This window comes from Rhineura floridana, chromosome 6 (assembly GCF_030035675.1).
Source record: "Rhineura floridana isolate rRhiFlo1 chromosome 6, rRhiFlo1.hap2, whole genome shotgun sequence".
Classification (NCBI taxonomy): domain Eukaryota; kingdom Metazoa; phylum Chordata; class Lepidosauria; order Squamata; family Rhineuridae; genus Rhineura; species Rhineura floridana.
The window spans coordinates 4,134,421-4,157,847 of NC_084485.1; the positions used below are offsets into that span (position 1 = coordinate 4,134,421).

Here is a 23,427-nt window from a genome sequence, read left to right on the forward strand (position 1 = left end):
AGTATGGAGAACTATTACAAAATGTGGTACTTTCTGAGGTAAAATCTCTGTGTGTGTGTGTTGGTAGCCAGTCTGCTTAATCCCTTCTGAATTAAAGACACAGACACTGATTTCAGTCCAGCTTGTCCATGAAATGTGTACGTAACTACTGTCCAGCCCTGTGAGGTGGCCTTGCCACCCGCCTATCTGAAGAGCAGTAAACCACAAATGCTGGCAGCCAATCAAAACTCCCTTCCCCACCTCTGTTTTTTCCGTTTCAGAGTTGTGTGTGGTGTGCATCCCTCAAAGCCGCTGCGTCTCCAAAGACTCCTCTGCTTTCTAAGCGAGTGAGTATATATATATATATTTAATTGCTGGATTTAACTGAATCTACTGAAAGGGTTAGGGTTAGGATGAATAATTTTTTTTTTAGGTTGAATAATTGTATTATTCTAGACACTATCCTACAAAAGAGTGGTGGGCCTCAGCCACTACCCCACTCCACTAAGACTTGTGACACTCACAAGCAGCATTTGAAAGGAAAACGAAAACCCCAACCAAACATGCAACACAACCCGCACACCTCCCAGAGGCACATGTGCCCAAGAGAACCCTCGGCAGGGTTCCGCTACATCCCTGGAAACGCCTGCTACCAGCTTCCCACCGGCACCATCATCACCATCCCCACCACCATGCCAATGGCACGGAGGACAAAGCACCATCCAGGAGTGTGTCCAGAGATCCACCCTCTCCTCAGTCCAACACCCGGTCCACGATCCACAGTCCACCATCCATGACATGGTTCCCAGTCCGCAGTCCACGATGCAGTCCACCATCCACAGAGCCATCCGTGGAGAAGACTCCCATGCCATCCATCGCAAAGCCCATTCATCTGTCCCAAGCGCAGAGATCCATCCAGAGAGCGGCCATCGCTCCGTCCATCGCTCCGCCCAGGCCCCGGTGAGCAGCCACACCCCCACTGCCCCTTTGACGTGAGCAGGAAAGGAAGATGGGACAATGGAGAGGTATAAAATGAAATCAGGGGGATCTAAAGGTTTTGTTTTATTTTTTTTATTTTTTATCACAATCAATTAAAGCAGGAAAGGAAGATGGGACAATGGGGGACAATGGAGAGGTATAAAATGGGACAATGGAGAGGTATAAAATGAAATCAGGGGATCTACAGTACTGTAAAGAGCACGAGATGCCACACACACACTGCAGCTACTCCAAGAAGGTCTTTCCACACTCCAAGCATTTATAAGGTTTGTCTCCTGTGTGAGTTCTGTGATGCAAAGTAAGGTGGCCGCTCTGACTGAAGCTCTTTCCACACTCCAAACATTTATAAGGTTTGTCTCCTGTGTGAGTTCTGTGATGCAAAGTAAGGTGGCCGCTCTGACTGAAGCTCTTTCCACACTCCAAGCATTTATAAGGTTTGTCTCCTGTGTGAGTTCTGTGATGCAAAGTAAGGTGGCCGCTCTGACTGAACCTCTTTGCACACTCCAAACATTTATAAGGTTTGTCTCCTGTATGAGTTCTGTGATGCAAAGTAAGGTGGCCGCTCTGACTGAAGCTCTTTCCACACTCCAAGCATTTATAAGGTTTGTCGCCTGTGTGAGTTCTGTGATGCAAAGTAAGGTGGCCGCTCTGACTGAAGCTCTTTCCACACTCCAAACATTTATAAGGTTTGTCTCCTGTGTGAGTTCTGTGATGCAAAGTAAGGTGGCCGCTCTGACTGAAGCTCTTTCCACACTCCAAACATTTATAAGGTTTGTTCCCTGTGTGAGTTCTGTAATGCAAAGTAAGGTTGCTGTCTAATTGTTTATAATGTTTCTCTGCTTTTTGATGAGTTCTCCCATACTTATGAATTTTCTTTTGGATTTTGGTTGCACTTATGTTACCTATCCAACAAGGTAAAGTCTTTCGTGATCTCTCCCCCAGGGGATCTCTTTGGTGCATCTCTGCTCTGTCTTGGTTCTCAGAGATATATGGATACTGGGGTAGTTCTTGAGGATATTTTATTCACTGGGGAAAAAAGTTACTTACACCAGACAGTGAGAGCAAAGACCCAAGTGTGTACAGTAGGTACATTCTTCCTGGTGCGGAATTCAAGCGGGGTTACAGCATTCATTGGAGCAGTGCCCAAAGTTGCCACCTTCACCTACCTGGTGCCCCCTCCAGCTCTTCTGGACCCTAACTCCCATCAGGCCCGGCTGACTCCTGGGATTTGTAGTCCAAAACCGCTGGAGGGCACCAGGTGGGCGAAAGAGATGATTTACTGACCGCCCCACCGGTCAGTTCTGAGCTGCATGAGGAAGGTCTTCCTTTCTCTCTGCCCCCAGCCTCTCCCCGCTCAGCCTCACTGAATGACACCCCCCCCGCCCCCACGCGCAGCTTCAGATATGAGGAGAGAGGGAGAAAAGGCCTCCCTCTCCCCCTTTGGGCATCGACCATCCCAGGAAGGCCGCCTTCTCGCTCTCCTCAAGCAACCCAACCATCTACGACCCTCGGGAGAGTGTCCCGGGAGAGGCCGGAGGAGGCTGCGTCGGCACTTCCCGGAGGGGAGCGGGAGGCACCGGTCTGCCTTTGGGGAACAGCATCTAAGGTGGGATTCCCCCTCCACATGTTGCAGGAACTCCCGCAGCCCGGCCCGATGACGTCAGAAGGGCTGGAAAGGGGCGTGGCCGAGGAGCCCGGGGAAAGCCAAGTCGCCCCCCAAACCAGACTCTGAAACTGTGCGCCCCTTGTTTCCAATCGGCGGGAAAGAGCTTACACCAGCCGGGGTGCAAGAATTGCTAGTCGGGCGGTATATAAGTTTTAAAAATAAATAAAAATAAATAAATGCTCCTCCGCCCTCGCTTCCTCCCCCCCACCCTGCGCCCCCCGCCCGCTCAGCCTTAAGACCGAAGCCTAGAAAGCGGGGAGCCATCGCTCCAGGGCAGGACCTCGACTGGCGCGGTGCGCCGGCGCTTTGCTGTCTATTCGCCCCCCCCCCAGTTTGCGCGGCTTCCCCGTGCAGACAGTCCCTTCCTCGCATGATCCTGTTCCGGAGCTTAGGAGCAGCGACAAAAGAGCAGAGTGCTTCTGAGCGCGTGCAGAGCGCATTCCTGTAGCTAACGAAGAACGGTGGCAACAGCAGCAGGAACTGCTGAAAGAAGATGGGGGGGAGCAAAACAAGCAAGGGCACCCTCAGCCAGCCAGGGAAACCGGAGGCGTGCCTTTTGCGCCCCGCCACCCTGCCCTCCCTTATCTACCGCAACAAAGCAAGGGTACTCGGGGGCAGTACAGCGTATCGCCGGCAGAGGGCGCGGGACCGAAACCGCTCTGGCCGGCGCAGGCGGGGCTGCTGGCTCATACGTCACAGTCGGCCGTGAGCGGGCGGGGCTGAGCCCTGGGAGGAGGCGGAGGGGCCTCATTTGCCTTCGGCAGAGACCATAATGCATCACATGGACGAAAGACGCGCTTTCGCCGTGGTCTTCAGCTTCGGGGTGGTGTGACGGGTCTGGCTGCGTCCCAGTGAACAACCGTCGGGGCGCGTCTTCCGTGGCATCCGGTGCACACTTGTTCGTGCCGAAAGGCGAGCAGCACCGTAACCTCAGTGGCGGGCGGCGGTGAAGGGGCTGGTCTTGTGGGGGTTAGTTAGTATACTCTGGTTTCTCTTCAAATCGTATAAATCTTTCGCCTTTTACTAAAGATTTCCGTGGAGAGGAACATTTATGAGTTTTTGACCAATTTTTTGAGGTCCTGCTTCTGCGGGGCTGTCTTTTATCAGTTTAATGATAGAAAAAGCATTCAATGTAGACGTGCTGCTGTGAAGTCGATTTCGAGTTTTGGTAGTCGTAAAGGTAAAGTTTTGGATTTTGGTTTCACTTATGTTACCTATCCAACAAGGTAAAGTCTTTCGTGATCTCTCCCCCAGGGGATCTCTTTGGTGCATCTCTGCTCTGTCTTGGTTCTCAGAAATATATGGATACTGGGGTAGTTCTTGAGGATATTTTATTCACTGGGGAAAAAAGTTACTTACACCAGACAGTGAGAGCAAAGACCCAAGTGTGTACAGTAGGTACATTCTTCCTGGTGCGGAATTCAAGCGGGGTTACAGCATTCATTGGAGCAGTGCCCAAAGTTGCCACCTTCACCTACCTGGTGCCCCCTCCAGCTCTTCTGGACCCTAACTCCCATCAGGCCCGGCTGACTCCTGGGATTTGTAGTCCAAAACCGCTGGAGGGCACCAGGTGGGCGAAAGAGATGATTTACTGACCGCCCCACCGGTCAGTTCTGAGCTGCATGAGGAAGGTCTTCCTTTCTCTCTGCCCCCAGCCTCTCCCCGCTCAGCCTCACTGAATGACACCCCCCCCCGCCCCCACGCGCAGCTTCAGATATGAGGAGAGAGGGAGAAAAGGCCTCCCTCTCCCCCTTTGGGCATCGACCATCCCAGGAAGGCCGCCTTCTCGCTCTCCTCAAGCAACCCAACCATCTACGACCCTCGGGAGAGTGTCCCGGGAGAGGCCGGAGGAGGCTGCGTCGGCACTTCCCGGAGGGGAGCGGGAGGCACCGGTCTGCCTTTGGGGAACAGCATCTAAGGTGGGATTCCCCCTCCACATGTTGCAGGAACTCCCGCAGCCCGGCCCGATGACGTCAGAAGGGCTGGAAAGGGGCGTGGCCGAGGAGCCCGGGGAAAGCCAAGTCGCCCCCCAAACCAGACTCTGAAACTGTGCGCGCTCGGGAGCCGCTGCGGTTGATTCCCCCCCCCCTTGTTTCCAATCGGCGGGAAAGAGCTTACACCAGCCGGGGTGCAAGAATTGCTAGTCGGGCGGTATATAAGTTTTAAAAATAAATAAAAATAAATAAATGCTCCTCCGCCCTCGCTTCCTCCCCCCCACCCTGCGCCCCCCGCCCGCTCAGCCTTAAGACCGAAGCCTAGAAAGCGGGGAGCCATCGCTCCAGGGCAGGACCTCGACTGGCGCGGTGCGCCGGCGCTTTGCTGTCTATTCGGCCCCCCCCAGTTTGCGCGGCTTCCCCGTGCAGACAGTCCCTTCCTCGCATGATCCTGTTCCGGAGCTTAGGAGCAGCGACAAAAGAGCAGAGTGCTTCTGAGCGCGTGCAGAGCGCATTCCTGTAGCTAACGAAGAACGGTGGCAACAGCAGCAGGAACTGCTGAAAGAAGATGGGGGGGAGCAAAACAAGCAAGGGCACCCTCAGCCAGCCAGGGAAACCGGAGGCGTGCCTTTCGCGCCCCGCCACCCTGCCCTCCCTTATCTACCGCAACAAAGCAAGGGTACTCGGGGGCAGTACAGCGTATCGCCGGCAGAGGGCGCGGGACCGAAACCGCTCTGGCCGGCGCAGGCGGGGCTGCTGGCTCATACGTCACAGTCGGCCGTGAGCGGGCGGGGCTGAGCCCTGGGAGGAGGCGGAGGGGCCTCATTTGCCTTCGGCAGAGACCATAATGCATCACATGGACGAAAGACGCGCTTTCGCCGTGGTCTTCAGCTTCGGGGTGGTGTGACGGGTCTGGCTGCGTCCCAGTGAACAACCGTCGGGGCGCGTCTTCCGTGGCATCCGGTGCACACTTGTTCGTGCCGAAAGGCGAGCAGCACCGTAACCTCAGTGGCGGGCGGCGGTGAAGGGGCTGGTCTTGTGGGGGTTAGTTAGTATACTCTGGTTTCTCTTCAAATCGTATAAATCTTTCGCCTTTTACTAAAGATTTCCGTGGAGAGGAACATTTATGAGTTTTTGACCAATTTTTTGAGGTCCTGCTTCTGCGGGGCTGTCTTTTATCAGTTTAATGATAGAAAAAGCATTCAATGTAGACGTGCTGCTGTGAAGTCGATTTCGAGTTTTGGTAGTCTTACAGGTAAAGTTTTTATGAAGCCGTGGCCAGTCGCTTTTTCTTAACCTCAGAGGGAGGCAATGGTAAATCGACTTGAAGGCAGTCCATGCCATTCCTGCCAGGTCATAGTCCAACACCTTAACTGTTACATCACACTGGCACCAAGTATTACTGCACAATAAAAAGTTTCAGTATGTAAATAAATCAACCATGTTTCATAAAGACACCTCAGTCTCCACTGGCCTTCTTCCCAAGGATATAAAACCCTGGGTAAGTGCAGGGACCCCTGGAGATCTCTCTGCGATTAGGGTGGTGAGCAACATAGTGTTTTTTTTTATACGTTTAGTTTAGTAATGATAATATTGGGAAAAGTTGTTTGTTGTCCTTGCATTTTTATCTGTATCTATAACAACAATCAGGGCCGGTGCCAGGCATGACCAGGCCCTTAGGCACCAGCCTACCCCGGGCCCATGGCCCTGTAGCCCAACGCACACACCCCAATACAGGCAGCACGGGGCTAATAAGCCTACCCACGTGCCCCACCTATCTCTCGTGACGTATGAATGACATATGCGCATAGCGCACATGCCCTGAATCAACCAAGATGGTGGCAAGCGCATCAGCCCCTTAGGGAAGCCCGTGCTGCCATTGTGTGTGATGGCAGGCATATGCACAGAGCATGCACACTGACGGGAGAGGTAGGTGGGGCGTGCATATAGGCTTATTGAAGCCCATGCTGTCTGTATTGCGTGTGTGTGCCTGGGAGCTCTTTCTTCGTGACCCGTGGCAGGTCGGGTTCCAGGACCCAACCCTGCCACGGGTCATGGAATGGGAGCACCACCCTAGGGAGGGGACCTTCACTGGCCCCTCTGGGTCACAAGGGCGCTTGCCTAGGGCGTAACCTGGCCGCCCCCTGGCACCAGCCCTGACAACAATAATTCAAGGCTACCAAAAAAAGTGACATACAGTTCCTGGGGGGGGGGATGGATATTGTCTGTATTGAGGGGGTGCCTGGGAGCTCTTTCCTCGTGATTCGTGGCAGGTCGGGTTCCAGGACCCAACCCTGCCACGGATCATGGAATGGGAGCACTGTGACGTCCTTCCCTAGTTCTCCCTGTCAGGTTCCCACCTGCTTGTGGCTACTGCCTTTTACTAGGCACCACCAGGGATACCACCAGTCCCGACCGTCCTTTATATGGTTTCTCACTCCGCTCTAGCACAGATCTCACTAGATCCCCCTGCTAGGCAGCACCACCAGTCGCGTCCTATAACCGATACTCCCAGAGACTTTGCCTGAGTCTCTCTCTAGCTGGTTACTTTTGTGACTTCGTGCTTATGCTGTTCCTAACCCCCTTGTATCTTTATAGATAACGCATACAACTCTGGGTTGCTCTGGATACTTGACTTGTTATTATTCCTCCCTTCACCGCTGCCACCATTAGATACTGTTTCTGTTCAGCCTTCGTAATTACCTTGCCCTCCCTTCTGGTATGTATATTCCCCAGCCAAGGATCAGGCCTTTGGTAAACCAAATAAGTATTTATTAAATATCAGAAATAACAAGATTAGTTTTGGAATGTTTCACAAGCGTATGGTTTCATCTATTCCTGTTTTGTACTTGACTTATTATTAATCAGAACTCCAACTCCCTCTTTCTCCACACTCCTGACCTCCACCCTCAAACACCTCTTTCTCCACACTCCCAACATCCACCCAGATTCGACTGTCATTCTTCCATTTATACTCCCAGCCATTCAAACGCTCAGCCAATCATCCAGCATTCTACTGCTCATGTACTCCCCCTCCTCTTTCACTCCACTTACCATATGTCTTCTATATAAACAGCACTTACCATATTTACCCTACAAGCAGGAACATCACATTCCCCCCCCCTTAAAAATAACAGCAAAGTATTATTCGTGCTCTAGGATTCATACGATGCGTTAACAATAAAAAAACAAGTCTCTTTGGGGAAAATGTCTTTTTTGCACCCACGTCTGGGTCATGTCACTGCAGTCCCGGCCACCTGCCTTGAAAGTCCATCGGCCAATACATTGTCCTTGCCTTTGATGAACTTGAAGTCCACCTGGTAATCTTGTAGAGCCCAGGACCACCTCTGCAGCATAGTGTTATGGTTTTTCATAGTCTGTAACCATAACAATGCTCGATGATCCGTCTCACTGTAAATCTTCGTCCCCACACGTATGGGCGCAACTTGCTCAGTCCCCACACGACTGCTAGGCACTCCTTTTGGACCGACGAATAATTCTTCTCCCTCGATGTCAGCTTGCGACTAAGATACACCACTGGATGTCTGGTGCCTCCTCTCTCTTGTAGCAAGACGACTCCCAGCGCTAGGTCCAATGCGTCCGTAGCCACGATGAATGGTTGCTCGTAATCTGGTGCTATTAATACAGGCCCTTGGCACAAGGCTTGCTTCAGAAGGTCAAAAGCCTTTTGACATTCATCCGTCCACATCACACCCTCAGCACACTTTTTCCTTGTTAGCTCATGCAAGGGGGTTGCGATTTCCCCAAAATCTTTTACAAATTTATGGTAAAAACCAGCCACACCTAAAAATGCCCTAACTTGTTTCTTAGTTAAGGGGATGGGCCACGATTGTATTGCCTCAACTTTGCTCCATAAGGGAGTTATTTTCCCACTCCCCACCTTGTGTCCTAAATAGATCAGTTCATTCAACCCAAACTGGCATTTCTTGGCTTTTATTGTTAGCCCTGCTTTCTTAAATGCCTCTAATACTGCTGTCAGGTGTTGGACATGCTCAGGCACCGACTTCCTGAAAATGGCCACATCATCTATATAGGCCACTACGAAATCTGACACGCCTCGCAACACAGTATTAATTAGTCTCTGAAAAGAACTTGGTGAGTTCCTTAGTCCCATGGGTAAAGTCACAAACTCATATAACTCATCTGGTGTACTGAAGGCAGTTTTGGCTCTGGATTGCTCGTCTAATTCCATCTGCCAAAATCCTTTACACAGATCTATGGTAGAGATAATGGTTGCTGGATGGTAAGTAGTTGTCTTTAAATGTTTTAGACCACAACACTTCCACATACATTGCATCACTTCTCCCATGAATACACTGCCTTGATCCGTCAACACTTCATGAGGGAAACCCAGTCTCATAAAGATTTTTAATAAAGCCTCTGCCACTACAGGGGCTTCCACGGATCTTAGTGCTTAAGCATCTGGGTATCTGGTGGAAAAATCCACCACCACCAATAGATATTTCTTGCCATGCCTTGTGGGTTTGGAAAAAGGGCCCACCAAATCTATTCCCACTCTATAAAAGGGTTGTCCTATTATAGGAAGGGGCTTCAATGGTGCTTTTGTCTTTACTCCACTTTTCTCCACCTTTTGGCGTATGTCACAAGATAAACAATATTGTTTTACGTCTTTAGAAATATTTGGCCAATAATAGTGTGCAGCCAATCTTTTCTTGGTCTTCTTTATTCCAAGATGCCCTGCACATGGGACATCATGGGCTACCTCTAGCAATCTGGCTCTGTATTTGCTAGGTACCATCAATTGTTTCACTGGTTCACATTCATTCTCTCTCTCAGCAGGCATCCACAGTCTATATAAAATCCCATTCTCACACACAATTTGATTCCTCAGATTGTCAGTAAAGGGAATTTTTTGTGTAAGGGCTTGTTCCTTCATTTGCTTCAAACTTGCATCCTTATCCAGCTCTTCCCTGAACTGCTCTGCCTCTTCACTAGAGACCATTTGATACAGTTTGTCTCTTTTAGCAGGCCTGCCAGGGGTTGCTATGGCGACCTTAGGCTCGATAACAGGTTCCACCCTGTTTTCTTCGGCCTCTGTTAACATGGTTTCTGTTGCTTTGCCAAGTTGTTGTCTGGTCACCACATATATTTTTCCTTGTGCCCCCATAACATCTCTTCCCAGTATCACTGGTTCTTGTTGTTGGGCATTAATACCTACTTTACATATTTCCTCCTTTCCTCTCCACTTTAATTTTATCAGGACTATGGGTATGCTTTCTGGTTCACCCCTCACTCCTTGGATTGTCACCATTTCCTGAGGTACTATTTCCTCAGATTTTATCAAATCTGGCCTCAGTAACGTCTGAGCGGCACCAGTATCAAGCAATGCCCAATAATTTGCCCCTTGCACACTCACTTCTTCCCTCAGACTCGAATCAAAGTCTTTTACATTTGTCCAGTTTATCTGGCAGAACTGAACCTTCTTTGTTTCTAACTCCCTTGGTTCTTGCCCTTCCCTGAGCAGGATTACCAATGGGGTTGGCAACCTCACATTGAAAACGTAGGTGCCCCGGTCTACCACATTTATAACATAATTTCTCCTCCATTTTAGGGTACACAGATCCACTCTGGGGTGTCCTGTGCCCTTCAGACTTTATTGGAGGACTCACTCGCTGTGGTACCACATCCTTTCTGCCACCATTATATGGTCTGGGTTTAAACTCTCTTGATGTTTTCCCCACCCAGCCAGTTCTATTGGAGACAAAGTGATCTGCCAACTCTGCGGCCTCTTGAACAGATGTAGGGGAACGGTCTTTGACCAGGAGCCTTATTTCTGGTGGTAACTGATGGTATAATTGATCCAGTATCATGAGGCTTTTCACCTCTTCCACTGACTGAGCTTTGGCACTTCCCATCCACTTTCCAAATATGTCCATCAATTTTGCTCCCAGTTCAACAAAAGACCTCCCTGCTTGGATCTGACAGTTTCGAAATAACTTCCTAAAGTAGTCAGGTCCCAGTCTGAATCTTTTGTACACTGCCTCTTTAAACTCGGCATATGTGATGGGCCTGTCTGAGGGGAAATATTGGTATACCTCTGCCAATTCCCCTTTGATCAGATTTGATAAATATTGCATATATTTATCTTCCGGTAGCCCCCACATCTGAGCTGCCTTTTCAAAGGTGTTGAGGTAAATCTGTGGGTCTTGTCCAGGTTCAAACACCGCAAAATCTTTTGGTGTAACCTTTATTTTGGTTTCATTTCTGTCCTTTCTTGTTTCATCAAAATGAAACTTCTCTCTTTCAAATTTTAACTTTTCCACCTATATCTCAGCATCCAATGCTCGTTGCTCCTTCCTCAAACCCCATTCTCATCCTTTCAGTATCCATTCTCATTCTCTCAATTTCCAACTCCCGCTGTTTTTCCTTCTCTACACCTTCCATCCTCAATCTCTCAGTTTCCAACTTTAACTTCTCTCTCAAATACTCTATATAAGCTGGATTGCTTGAGTACGCTTCTGGGTTCTCTTCTCTGACAGGTTGTTTTTGTTGAACAGATGCGAATGCTATCAATGCTACTCGCAATTCATCTACCCCTTTACCCTCGTGAGGTAAATGGAATGTTATGCACTTCTCCACCAGCTCCTCTCTTTTCATCTTTATATATTCAGTCATGTTTTTAGGAGTTCACTCGCACTTTGCCACACACTCTTTGCCAGTCACTCTCACAAGTAATCTTTATTTGTTATTTCTTTTAGCCACACCACTTTTAGGGACTCTCTAGGGTTCGAATCCCACCGCTACAGCCACCACATGTGACGCCCTCCCCTGGTTCGCCCTGTCAGGTTCCCACCTGCTTGTGGCTACTGCCTTTCACTAGGCACCACCAGGGATACCACCAGTCCCGACCGTCCTTTATATGGTTTCTCACTCCGCTCTAGCACAGATCTCACTAGATCCCCCTGCTAGGCAGCACCACCAGTCACATCCTATAACCAATACTCCCAGAGACTTTGCCTGAGTCTCTCTCTAGCTGGTTACTTTTGTGATTGCGCGCTTATGCTGTTCCCAACCCCATTGTATCTTTATAGATAACACATACAACTCTGGGTTGCTCTGGATACTTGAATTGTTATTATTCCTCCCTTCACCGCTGCCACCATTAGATACTGTTTCTGTTCAGCCTTGGTAATTACCTTGCCCTCCCTTCTGGTCTGTATATCCCCCAGCCAAGGATCAGGCCTTTGGTAAACCAAATAAGTATTTATTAAATATCAGAAATAACAAGATTAGTTTTGGAATGTTTCACAAGCGTATGGTTTCATCTATTCCTGTTTTGTACTTGACTTATTATTAATCAGAACTCCAACTCCCTCTTTCTCCACATTCCTGACCTCCACCCTCAAACACCTCTCTCTCCACACTCCCAACATCCACCCAGATTTGACTGTCATTCTTCCATTTATACTCCCAGCCATTCAAACGCTCAGCCAATCATCCAGCATTCTACTGCTCATGTACTCCCCCTCCTCTTTCACTCCACTTACCATATGTCTTCTATATAAACAGCACTTACCATATTTACCCTACAAGCAAGAATATCACAAGCACCACCCTAGGGAGGGGACCTTCATTGGCCCCTCTGGGCCACAAGGGCCCTTGCCCAGGACCCAACCTGGCCACCCCCTGGCACCGGCCCTGACAACAATAATTCAAGGCTACCAAAAAAAGTGACATACAGTTCCTGGGGAAAAAAGTTACTTACACCAGACAGTGAGAGCAAAGACCCAAGTGTGTACGGTAGGTACATTCTTCCTGGTGCGGAATTCAAGCGGGGTTACAGCATTCATTGGAGCAGTGCCCAAAGTTGCCACCTTCACCTACCTGGTGCCCCCTCCAGCTCTTCTGGACCCTAACTCCCATCAGGCCCGGCTAGCTCACCTGCACTGGCTGGGACTCCTGGGATTTGTAGTCCAAAACCGCTGAAGGGCACCAGGTGGACGAAAGAGATGATTTACTGACCGCCCACCGGGATATATACCGCCCCCTCCATATACCGTGGAGCTTCCCTCTCCACTATGGGGAACCTCATGCCTGGGACAGAATGTGGCCCTTCAGGCCTCTCGGTTTGGCCCTAAGAGCTCTCCTCAGGCCACACCGCTATCTCCAGGCCACACTGCCTCACTGGCTCTGCTTCACGACCCCAGTGCTTTAGCCTAGCTGGAACGTGTCCTTGAACTCTGATAATGCCTCTTGCTTGTCTGGATGGAGGACAGAGAGGAGTGTGCGAGTGTCTGTAGAAGCTAGCCCACTATTCAGAGGTAATTACAGCCATGAGTGGCTGTATACTATCGCCAGCGTGGATTTTTCGCATTCCGCAATGTTAAATTGAAAATACCCCCCATTCCATTCTAAAAACATATCATAAAAAATGACCTTAAAATACATTAAAACAAAATGTTAAAAACATGTATTAAAAACCTTTAAAAAGGGTTAAAAACATTATTAAAAAAACTTATTAGCAAGCAATTCTAACACAGACGCAGACTGGGATAGGTCTCAACTTAAAAGGCTTGTTGAAAGAGGAAAGTCTAAGGCTCCGAAAAGATAGCAGAGATGGCGCCTGCCTAATATTTAATGCAGCCTTTCCCAACCAGTGTGCCTCCAGATGTTGTTGGACCACAACTCCTATCAGCCTCAGCCAGCATTGCCAATGGCCAGGAAAGATAGGGATTGTGGTCCAACAACATCTGGAGGCACACTGGTTGGGAAAGGCTGATTAAGGGGAGGGAATGTCACAGGGTAGGTGCCACCACACTAAAGTTTCGTTTCCTATATTGTGCAGAATGAACCTCCTGATAAGATAGCTTCCCACCCAAATTTAAACCAAAGCTGTCCCTTGCCACATCCACACCAGACCTTTATTTCAGTTAGACAGTCATGGCTTCTCCCAAAGAATCCTGGGAAGTGGAGTTAGTGAAGGGTGCTGAGAGTTGCTAGGAGAGGCCCTGTTCCCCTCACAGAACTTCAATCTGAGCGGCTGACTGTTAAACCCCTCTGGCCACTGGAGCTCTGTCAGGGGAATAAGAGGCTCCTCTCAGCACCCTTCATGAACTACACTTCCCAGGATTCTTTGGGGGAAGCCATGACTGTCAAAAGTGAAATAAAGGTCTGACGTGGGTGTACCCCCCCGATTAGGCAAGCACAGCAGCTGGGAGTCTGGCTTTTAGAACACTGACAGTTGGTTATTACTGAGCATGCTCAACGTTATCATTGAGTTCCATGTAAAATTTCTTAAATTAATTAAAAATCAGCCAGACATTTTTTTAACTTTTAAACTGCAGACAATGAAGGTCAAAATATGGGGCAAGGTCAGTAATAGGATTACAGGTACTCTGTGGACATGGCTGCTTTTTAATTAATTTCAAGAGATTATTTTATTTATTTTATTTTATTTATATACCGCCCTAAGCCCGAAGGCTCTCTGGGCGGTGTACATAAAAGATAAAACAAGCACAATGTATAAGTACAATAAATACAATAAATCAAGAACCAAAAACAAACAAACAATAAAAGAACCAAACAACGTCCAAAATACAAGACAATAGTGAAATACTGTTAAAATACACTTTATGAGAACTCTGACAGAAAAAAGTCCAAAAGGGGTCTGGGTTTTTCCTATCTTTCTTTCTTTACATTTTGAACTCTCAATTCTCTCTGACTCTTTTGTGTATTGACATGAAAATTTAGAGGGTTGTTAAACACACGTTTCTGAGTTCAGGACTATAAGTTTTGTAAGGTTTTGTTTTGAAATGAGCTTATGGGAAGCATCAGAATGGAAAGGGGGGTATTTTCAATTTAACATTGCGGAATGCGAAAAATCCACGCTGGCGATAGTATACAGCCACTCATGGCTGTAATTACCTCTGAATAGTGGGCTAGCTTCTACAGACACTCGCACACTCCTCTCTGTCCTCCATCCAGACAAGCAAGAGGCATTATCGGAGTTCAAGGACACGTTCCAGCTAGGCTAAAGCACTGGGGTCGTGAAGCAGAGCCAGTGAGGCAGTGTGGCCTGGAGATAGCGGTGTGGCCTGAGGAGAGCTCTTAGGGCCAAACCGAGAGGCCTGAAGGGCCACATTCTGTCCCAGGCATGAGGTTCCCCATAGTGGAGAGGGAAGCTCCACGGTATTCTGGGCCCCTCAGCTGCCACCACTCAGGCAGCCAGGTTATTTATTTTTATTATTTTATTTTTATTTATTTTATTTTTATTTGTTAGATTTTTATACCGCCCCACTAGCATAGCTCTCTGGGCGGTGTACAACAAAGAGTACAAATATATACAATAAAATTCCATAATATGATACAACAGAAACATATAAAAGAATAAGAAATCTAAAATTAGTTACAGCAGACTTAAAACAAATTTAAAGTTAGATTAAAATGCCATAGAAAAGAGGAAGGTTTTAACTTGGCGCCGAAAAGATAGCAATGTCGGCGCCAAACACACCTCATCGGGAAGACTATTCCACAGTTCGGGGGCCACCACTGAGAAGGCCCTAGTTCTTGTTACCACCCTCCGAGCCTCTCTGTGAGTCGGAACTCGGAGGAGGGCCTTCAATGTGGAATGCAGTGTACGGGCAGATTCGTATCAGGAGAGGCGATCCAGCAGGTATTGTGGTCCCGCGCCATATAAGGCTTTATAGGTTAAAACCAACACTTTGAATCTGGCCCGGAAGAGTATTGGTAGCCAGTGCAAGCGAGCCAGAACAGGTTATGTGTTCAGACCGCTTGGTCCTCGTTATCAATCTGACCGCCATGTTTTGCACTAGCTGTAGCTTCCAAACTGTCTTCAAAGGCAGCCCTACGTAGAGCGCATTGCAGTAATCCAAATGCGAGGTTACCAGAGCATGTACAACTGATGTGAGGTCCTCCCTGCTCAGATAGGGGCGTAGCTGGGCTACCAACCGAAGTTGGTAGAACGCATTCCGTGCCACCGAGGCTACTTGAGCCTCGAGTGACAGGGAAGGATCTAAAAAAACTCCCAGACTACAAACCCGCTCCTTTAGGGGGAGTGTAACCCCATCCAGGACAGGGTGTATATCCACCATCTGATCAGAGAAACCACCCACCAACAGCATCTCAGTCTTGTCTGGATTGAGCCTCAGCTTGTTAGCTCTCATCCAGTCCATTATCGCGGCTAGGCAATGGTTCAGCACATTGACAGCCTCACCTGAAGAAGATGAAAAGGAGAAGTAGAGCTGCGTGTCATCAGCGTACTGATGACAACGCACTCCAAAACTCCTGATGACCACACCCAACGGCTTCATGTAGATGTTGAAAAGCATGGGGGACAGAACTGACCCCTGTGGGACTCCACATTGAAGAACCCACGGTGTCGAGCAATGTTCCCCAAGCACTACCTTCTGGAGACGACCCGCCAAGTAGGAACGGAACCACTGCCAAGCAGTACCTCCAACTCCCAACTCCACGAGCCTCTCCAGAAGGATACCATGGTCGATGGTATCAAAAGCCGCTGAGAGATCAAGGAGAATCAACACAGTTACACTCCCTCTGTCCTTCTTCCGACATAGGTCATCATACAGGGTGACCAAGGCTGTCTCGGTGCCGAAACTGGGCCTAAAACCCGATTGAAATGGATCTAGATAATCGGTTTCATCCAATAGCGCCTGGAGCTGGCCAGCAACCACTCGTTCCAAGATCTTGCCCAGGAATGCAACATTCGCTACTGGTCTGTAGCTGTTGAGATTTTCTGGGTCCAAGGAAGGTTTTTTCAGAAGTGGTCTCACTGCCGCCTCTTTCAGACAGCCAGGGATCACTCCCTCCCGTAAAGAGGCATTTATCCCTTCCCTGGCCCAACTAGCTGTTCCATCCCTGCTAGTTTTTATTAGCCAAGAGGGGCAAGGATCGAGTACCGAAGTGGTTGCACGTACCTGTCCAAGCACCTTGTCCACGTCCTTGAGCTGAACCAGCTGAAACTCATCCAATAAAACATGACAAGACTGTGCTCCGGACACCTCAATAGGATCAACTGCTGTAAACTGGGAGTCTAAGTTCCGGCAGATGCATAAGATCTTATTCTGGAAGTGTCCAGCAAACTCATTACAGCGGGCCACCAATGACCCTACCATGTCCTGAGGGCCACAGTGAAGTAGCCCTCGGACAACTCTAAAAAGCTCAGCTGGGCGGGAAAGAAATGACTTAATAGTGGCAGCAAAATGTTTTTTCGCCGCCCTCACCGCTCCTAAGTACAGCTTAGTAGAAGCACTTACCAGCGCATAATTGCATCCGTCGGGAGTTCGCCTCCACCTCCGCTCGAGCCGCCTCCTATCTTGCTTCATCGCTCTCAGCTCTGGAGTATAGCATGGAGCTGCATGAGCTCTACACAGGAGAGGGCACGCAGGAGCAATCGTGTCAACAGCCCGGGTCATCTCCGCATTCCACAGTTCGACCAGGGCTTCGACAGGAGCGCCAGTCTTATCAGCCGGAAAATCCCCCAGAGCCCTTTGAAAACCTTCAGGATTCAGTAGTCTCCGGGGGCGGACCAATTTAGTAGGTCCCCCACCCTTGCAGAGGGGAAAAGCCACTGTAAGTCTAAACTTCAGCAAGCGGTGAGTTTAGAGGATCTGTTGCTGGGAGGGAACAGGCAGGGCAGTCAACACACACAGCCGTGGGCATTCTTCAGAGGGGGCAGTCCATGCAGCAGGCTAATGCTCTGCAGGAGCCGTCTAGCCGCTCGGTGACATTAAGGAGAAAGCTGAGGCCCACGTCTGGGAGGTGCCTTTCAGCAGCATGTGGTGGCATCAGCCAGAACAGGAACGCAGCAGAGAAGAATTGGAGCAGCACGAAACAAAGGCAAATACCCAGGACCTTGGAGTCTGGCACCAGGCTCCTGCTCTCTGAGTGCTGCACAGGAAGGACAGCGCCTGGCTCTGTAAGACGGGGAAGAGGCACACCCAAATCGAAGCAGCTGGCTGCAGGGGGAGGCCAAGAGCCGAAGACCCTGGGGACTCAGGACCGGAGGAAACTGCTGGAGCAATGGCTGGCTTCCCGAGGAAAACGCTACAAGCACCCACCAATGACCCTGCCTCCTACAAGGCTGCCAAAGGCGAAGGCGGGCCCAGAGCACTCCTTCTGGGATTGCATGGAGGAGGAGGAGGAATCGCAGCAGCAGCTCAGGCTGGCCAACAGGATTGCAGGCACCTTGCGGGAGTGCCTGCAGCTTGCAGAAGAGAGGGGTCCTCCAGAAGAGCTCCTGGCCACGCTTTCCCGCATTCCAGAGGCAGAGAAGTTGTCCCAGTTCTGGGTCTGCAAGGCAAAGCTGCTGGCCCGGCAAGGCCCAGTTGAAGCTGCTGGTGGTCCTGGGGCTGGGCTGCCTGAAGAGTTGGAGGATGTCACTGTCGATCCTCTGAAGGGTTCAAGCAAGACAGCCGGCGCCGTCCCTGCTGAAGCCTGTTTTCCCAGTCAGGAGCAGACAGAGACCAGTCACCAAAGCGATGTGCAAGCCCTGGCTTGCAAGCCTATCTCTGCAATCAAGCTGCAAGTTCTCTCACTGCACAGAGCAAAACAGCCAAGTGCAAGGCCAGGCATGAAGCTCTTGACTCCAGTGCGGCGTTCCCTATGGATAGAGCGGGCTGCTGCTTGCTACCCACAGATGCTAAAGGACCATGACCCTGTGGTGTCTTCCCTGGATGAAATTATGGCAACAGATAATGGTAGCCAGTTTGTCTTTTGTAAAAACGAAGCTTTACCTGAGGAGGTGGGAATGGATGGCTTTTTGACTGGGCTGCATTGACTCAGGTAAAATTTCAGCTCAGTGACAACAAACGTGCCAACATCTCTTCTCCTACCCTGGCACTTGGCACTCCCTGTTCCTCTTTCTATTAGAGCTGTGCAAATAGACTGGAAATGTATACTTATTGTATAGAACCTTTTCAGAATATAAGCATCTTTATTCTTTAAACAATTCAACTTATCAATGCAGACTGCTTTAGAAAATGGCAAGAAATGTGGTGTCCATCTCCCAGCAAGATTTCTCCATGAGCAAAAGGAATGAGGGGGAATATCCACAGAAAGGCATTGTCTCGTGTCCTTGAGTCCTGCTGTGGTTTCTCTGCTGCCACAATAGATTGAGGGGGGCTTGATGTCCTGCACCTAGCATTGCTAAACCTCCCTGTAGGCCCCTTCCTTAAACTGTCCAACTAACTCCAAGGCATGTGCCCATGATTGGTATGTCACTTGGCTTGACATTTTGTGTAGATTTTCTGGGTTTGGGGAACTGTGTGGATTATTCGCTGTTCAGAGTTTTGCACTCTTGAGTGATGATGGCAATCAGGATGCCTTTAATCTCAAAGCTCCCCTTGGCCTTGCATGGCTTTCTTTGTTCCTCATACTTTGTGTTGTTTGTTCATAAGCACCTTTTTAGAGCTGTTGCTGGCTTCTCTACAAGAATCCACTACCTTGCAAGCATGATCCACCTGCTATCTCTCTTTGGCCCTTGGCAGCACTCTTCTTTCTCAAACAATCTATTCCAACTTTAACTTTTGTTAAAGTAAAAGCTGAGGGCCTTGTTTGGGGTGCAGGGGCCCAGCGATGAAGCTGCTGTCCCTGCCACCTCCTGTTTGTTTTATCTTTTATGTACACCGCCCAAAGAGCCTTTTTGGCTTAGGGTGGTATATAAATTAAATTAAATAAATAAAATAAATAGGTTAGACTGGCCCAGGCCGGGTTATTCAGTGAGCAAAAATGATGCAAATAGGATCTCTTTTAATTGTGCTATCAACCTGCTTACTTCCACTCTGACTGGGGCATCTTGCAGCATGGGGAAGAGATGGGGGCACATCACAGCTGAAGTTCACCCATAAAGGAGCATTATCTCTTGTTTATTACAGAGACGCCTGTTGCAGGTTTTGCTGCTGAGAGCAGCAGTCAGTTAGTGCGGCCACTTGAGTCACAGCTTGTTGATCCTGAGGAGGCAGAACTAGAAAGTGAGGTTCAGAAAGGAGGCCCTGTGCATGAGGAGGAGGAGGGCATGAAGCAGTGCCAGTTGCCCACAGCCACATCTGCAGAACAGCAAGTACCATGGTTTGGCTTTGAGAAAGCTTGTACATTTGTGAGCCAGAGTGGGAAAAATGTTGTTGTACGATGCAATTACTGCCTTCCAAGGATCAAAAATCTGAGATCAGCTGTTTCCTCCTCATCCAATGTGAAGAAACATTTTGAGGTAAGCCTTTGTCATGCTGGTCCTCAAAGAGTGTCCATTGTCTATTTATGTTTAAATTGTGAAGTTCCTCTTCCATTTTTTCTTGGATTCATGCTTTGTTCTTCTTCCTCAGAGGGCACACCCTGAGAAGCTGAGAGCAATTGAAGAAGCAATAAAGGCAAGGAGACGTTGCCTTCCTGAACCAATGCATGACACCCCTCCTCCCAAAATGCTGAAGCAGCAGCAGACAACCCTTGAGAGGTGGGGATCTGGCAGGGAGCCTGTCACCCAGAGCAATCTCGACAGGAGACTCATTGATTTCATTGTAGAGGAGACATTACCACTTCAGACTGTGGACAAACCATCATTCATTAACCTGGTTCGCACTGGACTCCCCAAAGATCTCACCATCATATGTGCCAAGACTCTGAGAGACAGAATTGAGAAGAGAGCATGCCACATGAGAGAAACTCTTGCAAACCGAATGGGTGCTGTGGCATATATAGCAACCACTGCAGATTGTTGGACCAATGGCAAGAAGAGTTACTTTGGGGTAACAGCCCACTGGATCAACCCAACTACCCTGAAACGTGAGGTCAGGGCCTTGGCTTGTAAGCATCTGAAGGGGCGCCATACATACGATGTCCTTTCAAAAGCACTGCATGATGTACATGTGCAGTACAGGATCCACAACAAAGTTATGTGCACTACTACAGACAATGGCTCCAACTTTGTGAAAGCGTTCAGAGTTTTCATGGCCAAAGAACCAGTGGAAGCTGCAGGCACCAGTGACGATGATGGTGATAACCAGGAGGAGGAGGAGGCTGAGGTGGAGTTTGTGCCTATCTGTGAGATCCTGGACACAGGACCTGAGGCAGAGGAAGAAGCTGCAGACTCAGGAGAGGATTTTGTTTTACCACCACACCAGAGATGTGCTAGCCACACCCTCAACTTTGTGGCAACACAAGACATAGAGGCCATGCTTTCTGACTCCTCCAAAAGTAGTCTTCTTGGTCCTTTCAAGAAACAGTTTCGTTCCTTGATGGGAAAGTGCAGCAAGTTGTGGTCCAAGCAGAACCAGTCAGCGCAGATTGCTGAGTATATCCATGGGCAATGTGGTGTGTATCTGAAGGTACCGAATAAGACCAGGTGGAATTCCACCTTTGATGCGTTGAAGCAACTACATGAGCTTCTGTCAACTGTGCCACTAAAAATGCACGCCATAATGGACCGCTGCTCCTTGTCCAGGATCACAGCTGCTGAGATTGAAGTGGTACAGGAATACACAGAGATTATGGAGCCACTAGCCCAGTCCCTAGATATCCTGCAACGGGAGAACGGCATGTTCATGGGGTATTTGCTACCAACGCTCTGCAATCTGGACCGCAAGCTAGAAGGACTGGAAAACAAACCTGAGAGGTACACATACTGTTTTCAGCTGCTGAGAGGTGTGCGTGAAGCCCTAAGAAAGCGGTTTGCAGCTATCTGGGAGGACAAGAGGCTTCTTCTGGCAGCCTGCCTACACCCTCGCTTCAAACTAGATTGGCTGGAATCGTGTCAGGCCACCACCCATACCAACAAGTAAGAACATTAGGGAAGCCCTTTGGGTGGATTACTCCAAGGGAAATGTTGTCTCAAGGGAGGCATCAGAGGGCTTAAGGTGGTAGGCAGGTTCTGGTCCTTTTCTTCCTGGGGCTCCTCATCACAACCTTGGGTTGCTGCAGGTAATCCTTAAGGGTCTGCTGTGCTGCCCCATGAGTGTGGTGACTTGGTCACCTTCCTACCTTCCATGTCATCATCCACAGGCTCAGGCTGGACCCTGAACCAGGGGACATGACAAGCATCAGGAAATGAAGAGCAGATGATGGTTTCCTAACATATATGTGTTAACATATCCTCTCTCTTTCTTAGATACACAATGGAAGCCTTGCTGAAAGCTGAAATAAAGATGGGTGTACTTAATGAGGACAGTGATCAGTCTTCAGATAAAGACCAGGAAGGAGATGACTTAGAAGATGACTTCTTTAACTTTCTGCCCCAGGGCAAGAAGTCAGCAGTGGACACTGCTGAGGAGGAACTGGTGAGGTACCTGAGGTCTCCCAGCAGGGAAGTGTCATCACTCCATGGCTTTCCACGTGTGCTGCGGTGTTTTTTGCAGCACAACACAGGCATGCCTTCAAGCGCCGCAGTAGAACGCCTGTTCAGTACTGGTGGCAACGTAATGACTGTAAAAAGACATTCCTTGTCTGACGTGCTCTTTGAGCATCTTGTTCTTTTGAGACATAACAGAAACATATTATAAAAGCATTTCAAGTGTAAAATTTGATTTCCAGTGTTGCGGTATCATCATTGCTTGGGGGGATGTGAGATTCTGTTATGCCATTATGTTAATCTTACGGATAAAACTTTTTATTCTACTACTCTCTGTGTGTGTGTGTTTATTTTTAATATTGTTTTAGGCTTCTTAGATGTGCAGCAGCCAAGGCCAGCACCTTGTAGGAGTTTTTTTTAAAAAAGTAACTGAAATGTAACGGTAGTGATTACTTTTGAGAAAAAGTAAAGTAATGACTTCCGGGAAGGGTGACTTCGCTTGTGCCTGCTTTTGGGACGGGCTCCCGCCTCAAAAGAAGCTTATTCAGATATAAATCAGTCAGAACTTTTTTTTTTTGACTGATGAAATTTCTCCCGGGCAGGGAGAAACGTAGAGATCAACCTCAAAAGCCTGTTTTTGTTGGGAGGACTGGATTTCATTAATTTATGAGATAAGGTCCAGCCAACAATGCCGGACGGACTTCCGAACAAGCTCTATCTGTTTAAGCGATACGTTTATCTTTTCTTTAAAGAGAGAATGGACTAACAGGCAAGCACCCTTCTTTCTATTATTTTTTTTACTTGGTCTAAATTGTTGCAGCAAAAGGAGATTTGTCAGATTGATCAGCTTTGGACAACTTCTGGGTGAGCTATAACTCTTCTCTGTTATTCACGAAATTAACAGCCTATCTCTGTTTCTGTCGCAAAAAGCTGTCCTGGAAGTGCATTCTAAAGATATGAACAGAAGAGGGATTTCTATTCCTGATTTTTATTCCGAGGAATATTATATTGTCTGGGACTATTCTCTTTTTGGTCTATTTTATTTTGACGAATCTGCTTCTTCACGATGCCACTAACTCTTTTGATGCTGGGAACTAAATTTGTTTTGCATTCTTGAACATAGAGAGATAAGGCAGGCTGCTCTGTTTATACTGTGATGTCATCAAGCCTGGAATATTAACCCAATTGTTGCTGAAATAAGAAGTGGTTCTTCTTTATTTTTGTTTTGCTTTGTTTTCGTGGTTTTAAAAATGGCAATCAAGAAAGTGGCTGAGAATCTGGAAGTAACTATGTTTCAGAAAATAATGGATGAGATTGAGATAACGAAACAAACCCTGCGACAGGGTAGTAAGGAGCTGAAAATTGAACTGAGCAAAATGACGCAGGAGCTTAAAGAAATAGGGGATCCTGTGAGAGAGGAGAATGAGATCAGAGATGAGAAAAGAAAAAATAAAGGGAAGATACAAGCCCTGGAGATTGGAACAAATGTGGAATTGGAAAAAGATCTGGAGTTTATGGATTTTAGAAATAAAATCTACTGTTTGGAATTTAAC

At 48.4% G+C, this 23,427-nt stretch overlaps 1 protein-coding gene and 2 non-coding genes across 3 annotated transcripts; all 3 read left to right on the plus strand.

Annotated features, from left to right (window-relative positions):
• Positions 1-3,623: 3,623 nt before the first annotated feature.
• LOC133388201 (U5 spliceosomal RNA) lies at positions 3,624-3,739 on the plus strand. Its single transcript, XR_009763684.1, has one exon. It is a non-coding gene; the product is annotated as a U5 spliceosomal RNA (small nuclear RNA).
• A 1,893-nt stretch (positions 3,740-5,632) lies between these two features.
• LOC133388202 (U5 spliceosomal RNA) lies at positions 5,633-5,748 on the plus strand. The gene has a single exon (XR_009763685.1). It is a non-coding gene; the product is annotated as a U5 spliceosomal RNA (small nuclear RNA).
• An 11,449-nt stretch (positions 5,749-17,197) lies between these two features.
• LOC133386528 (cytoskeleton-associated protein 2-like) lies at positions 17,198-18,555 on the plus strand. The gene has a single exon (XM_061630191.1). It carries the CDS (start codon positions 17,279-17,281, stop codon positions 18,374-18,376), a length of 1,098 nt encoding a protein of 365 aa, XP_061486175.1. The 5' UTR covers positions 17,198-17,278; the 3' UTR covers positions 18,377-18,555.
• Positions 18,556-23,427: the final 4,872 nt, after the last annotated feature.

Coding starts and splice junctions, on each gene's coding strand:
- LOC133386528 (XM_061630191.1), top strand. CDS start 17,279: ATGCAGCAGGCTAATGCTCTGCAGGAGCCGTCTAGCCGCTCGGTGACA.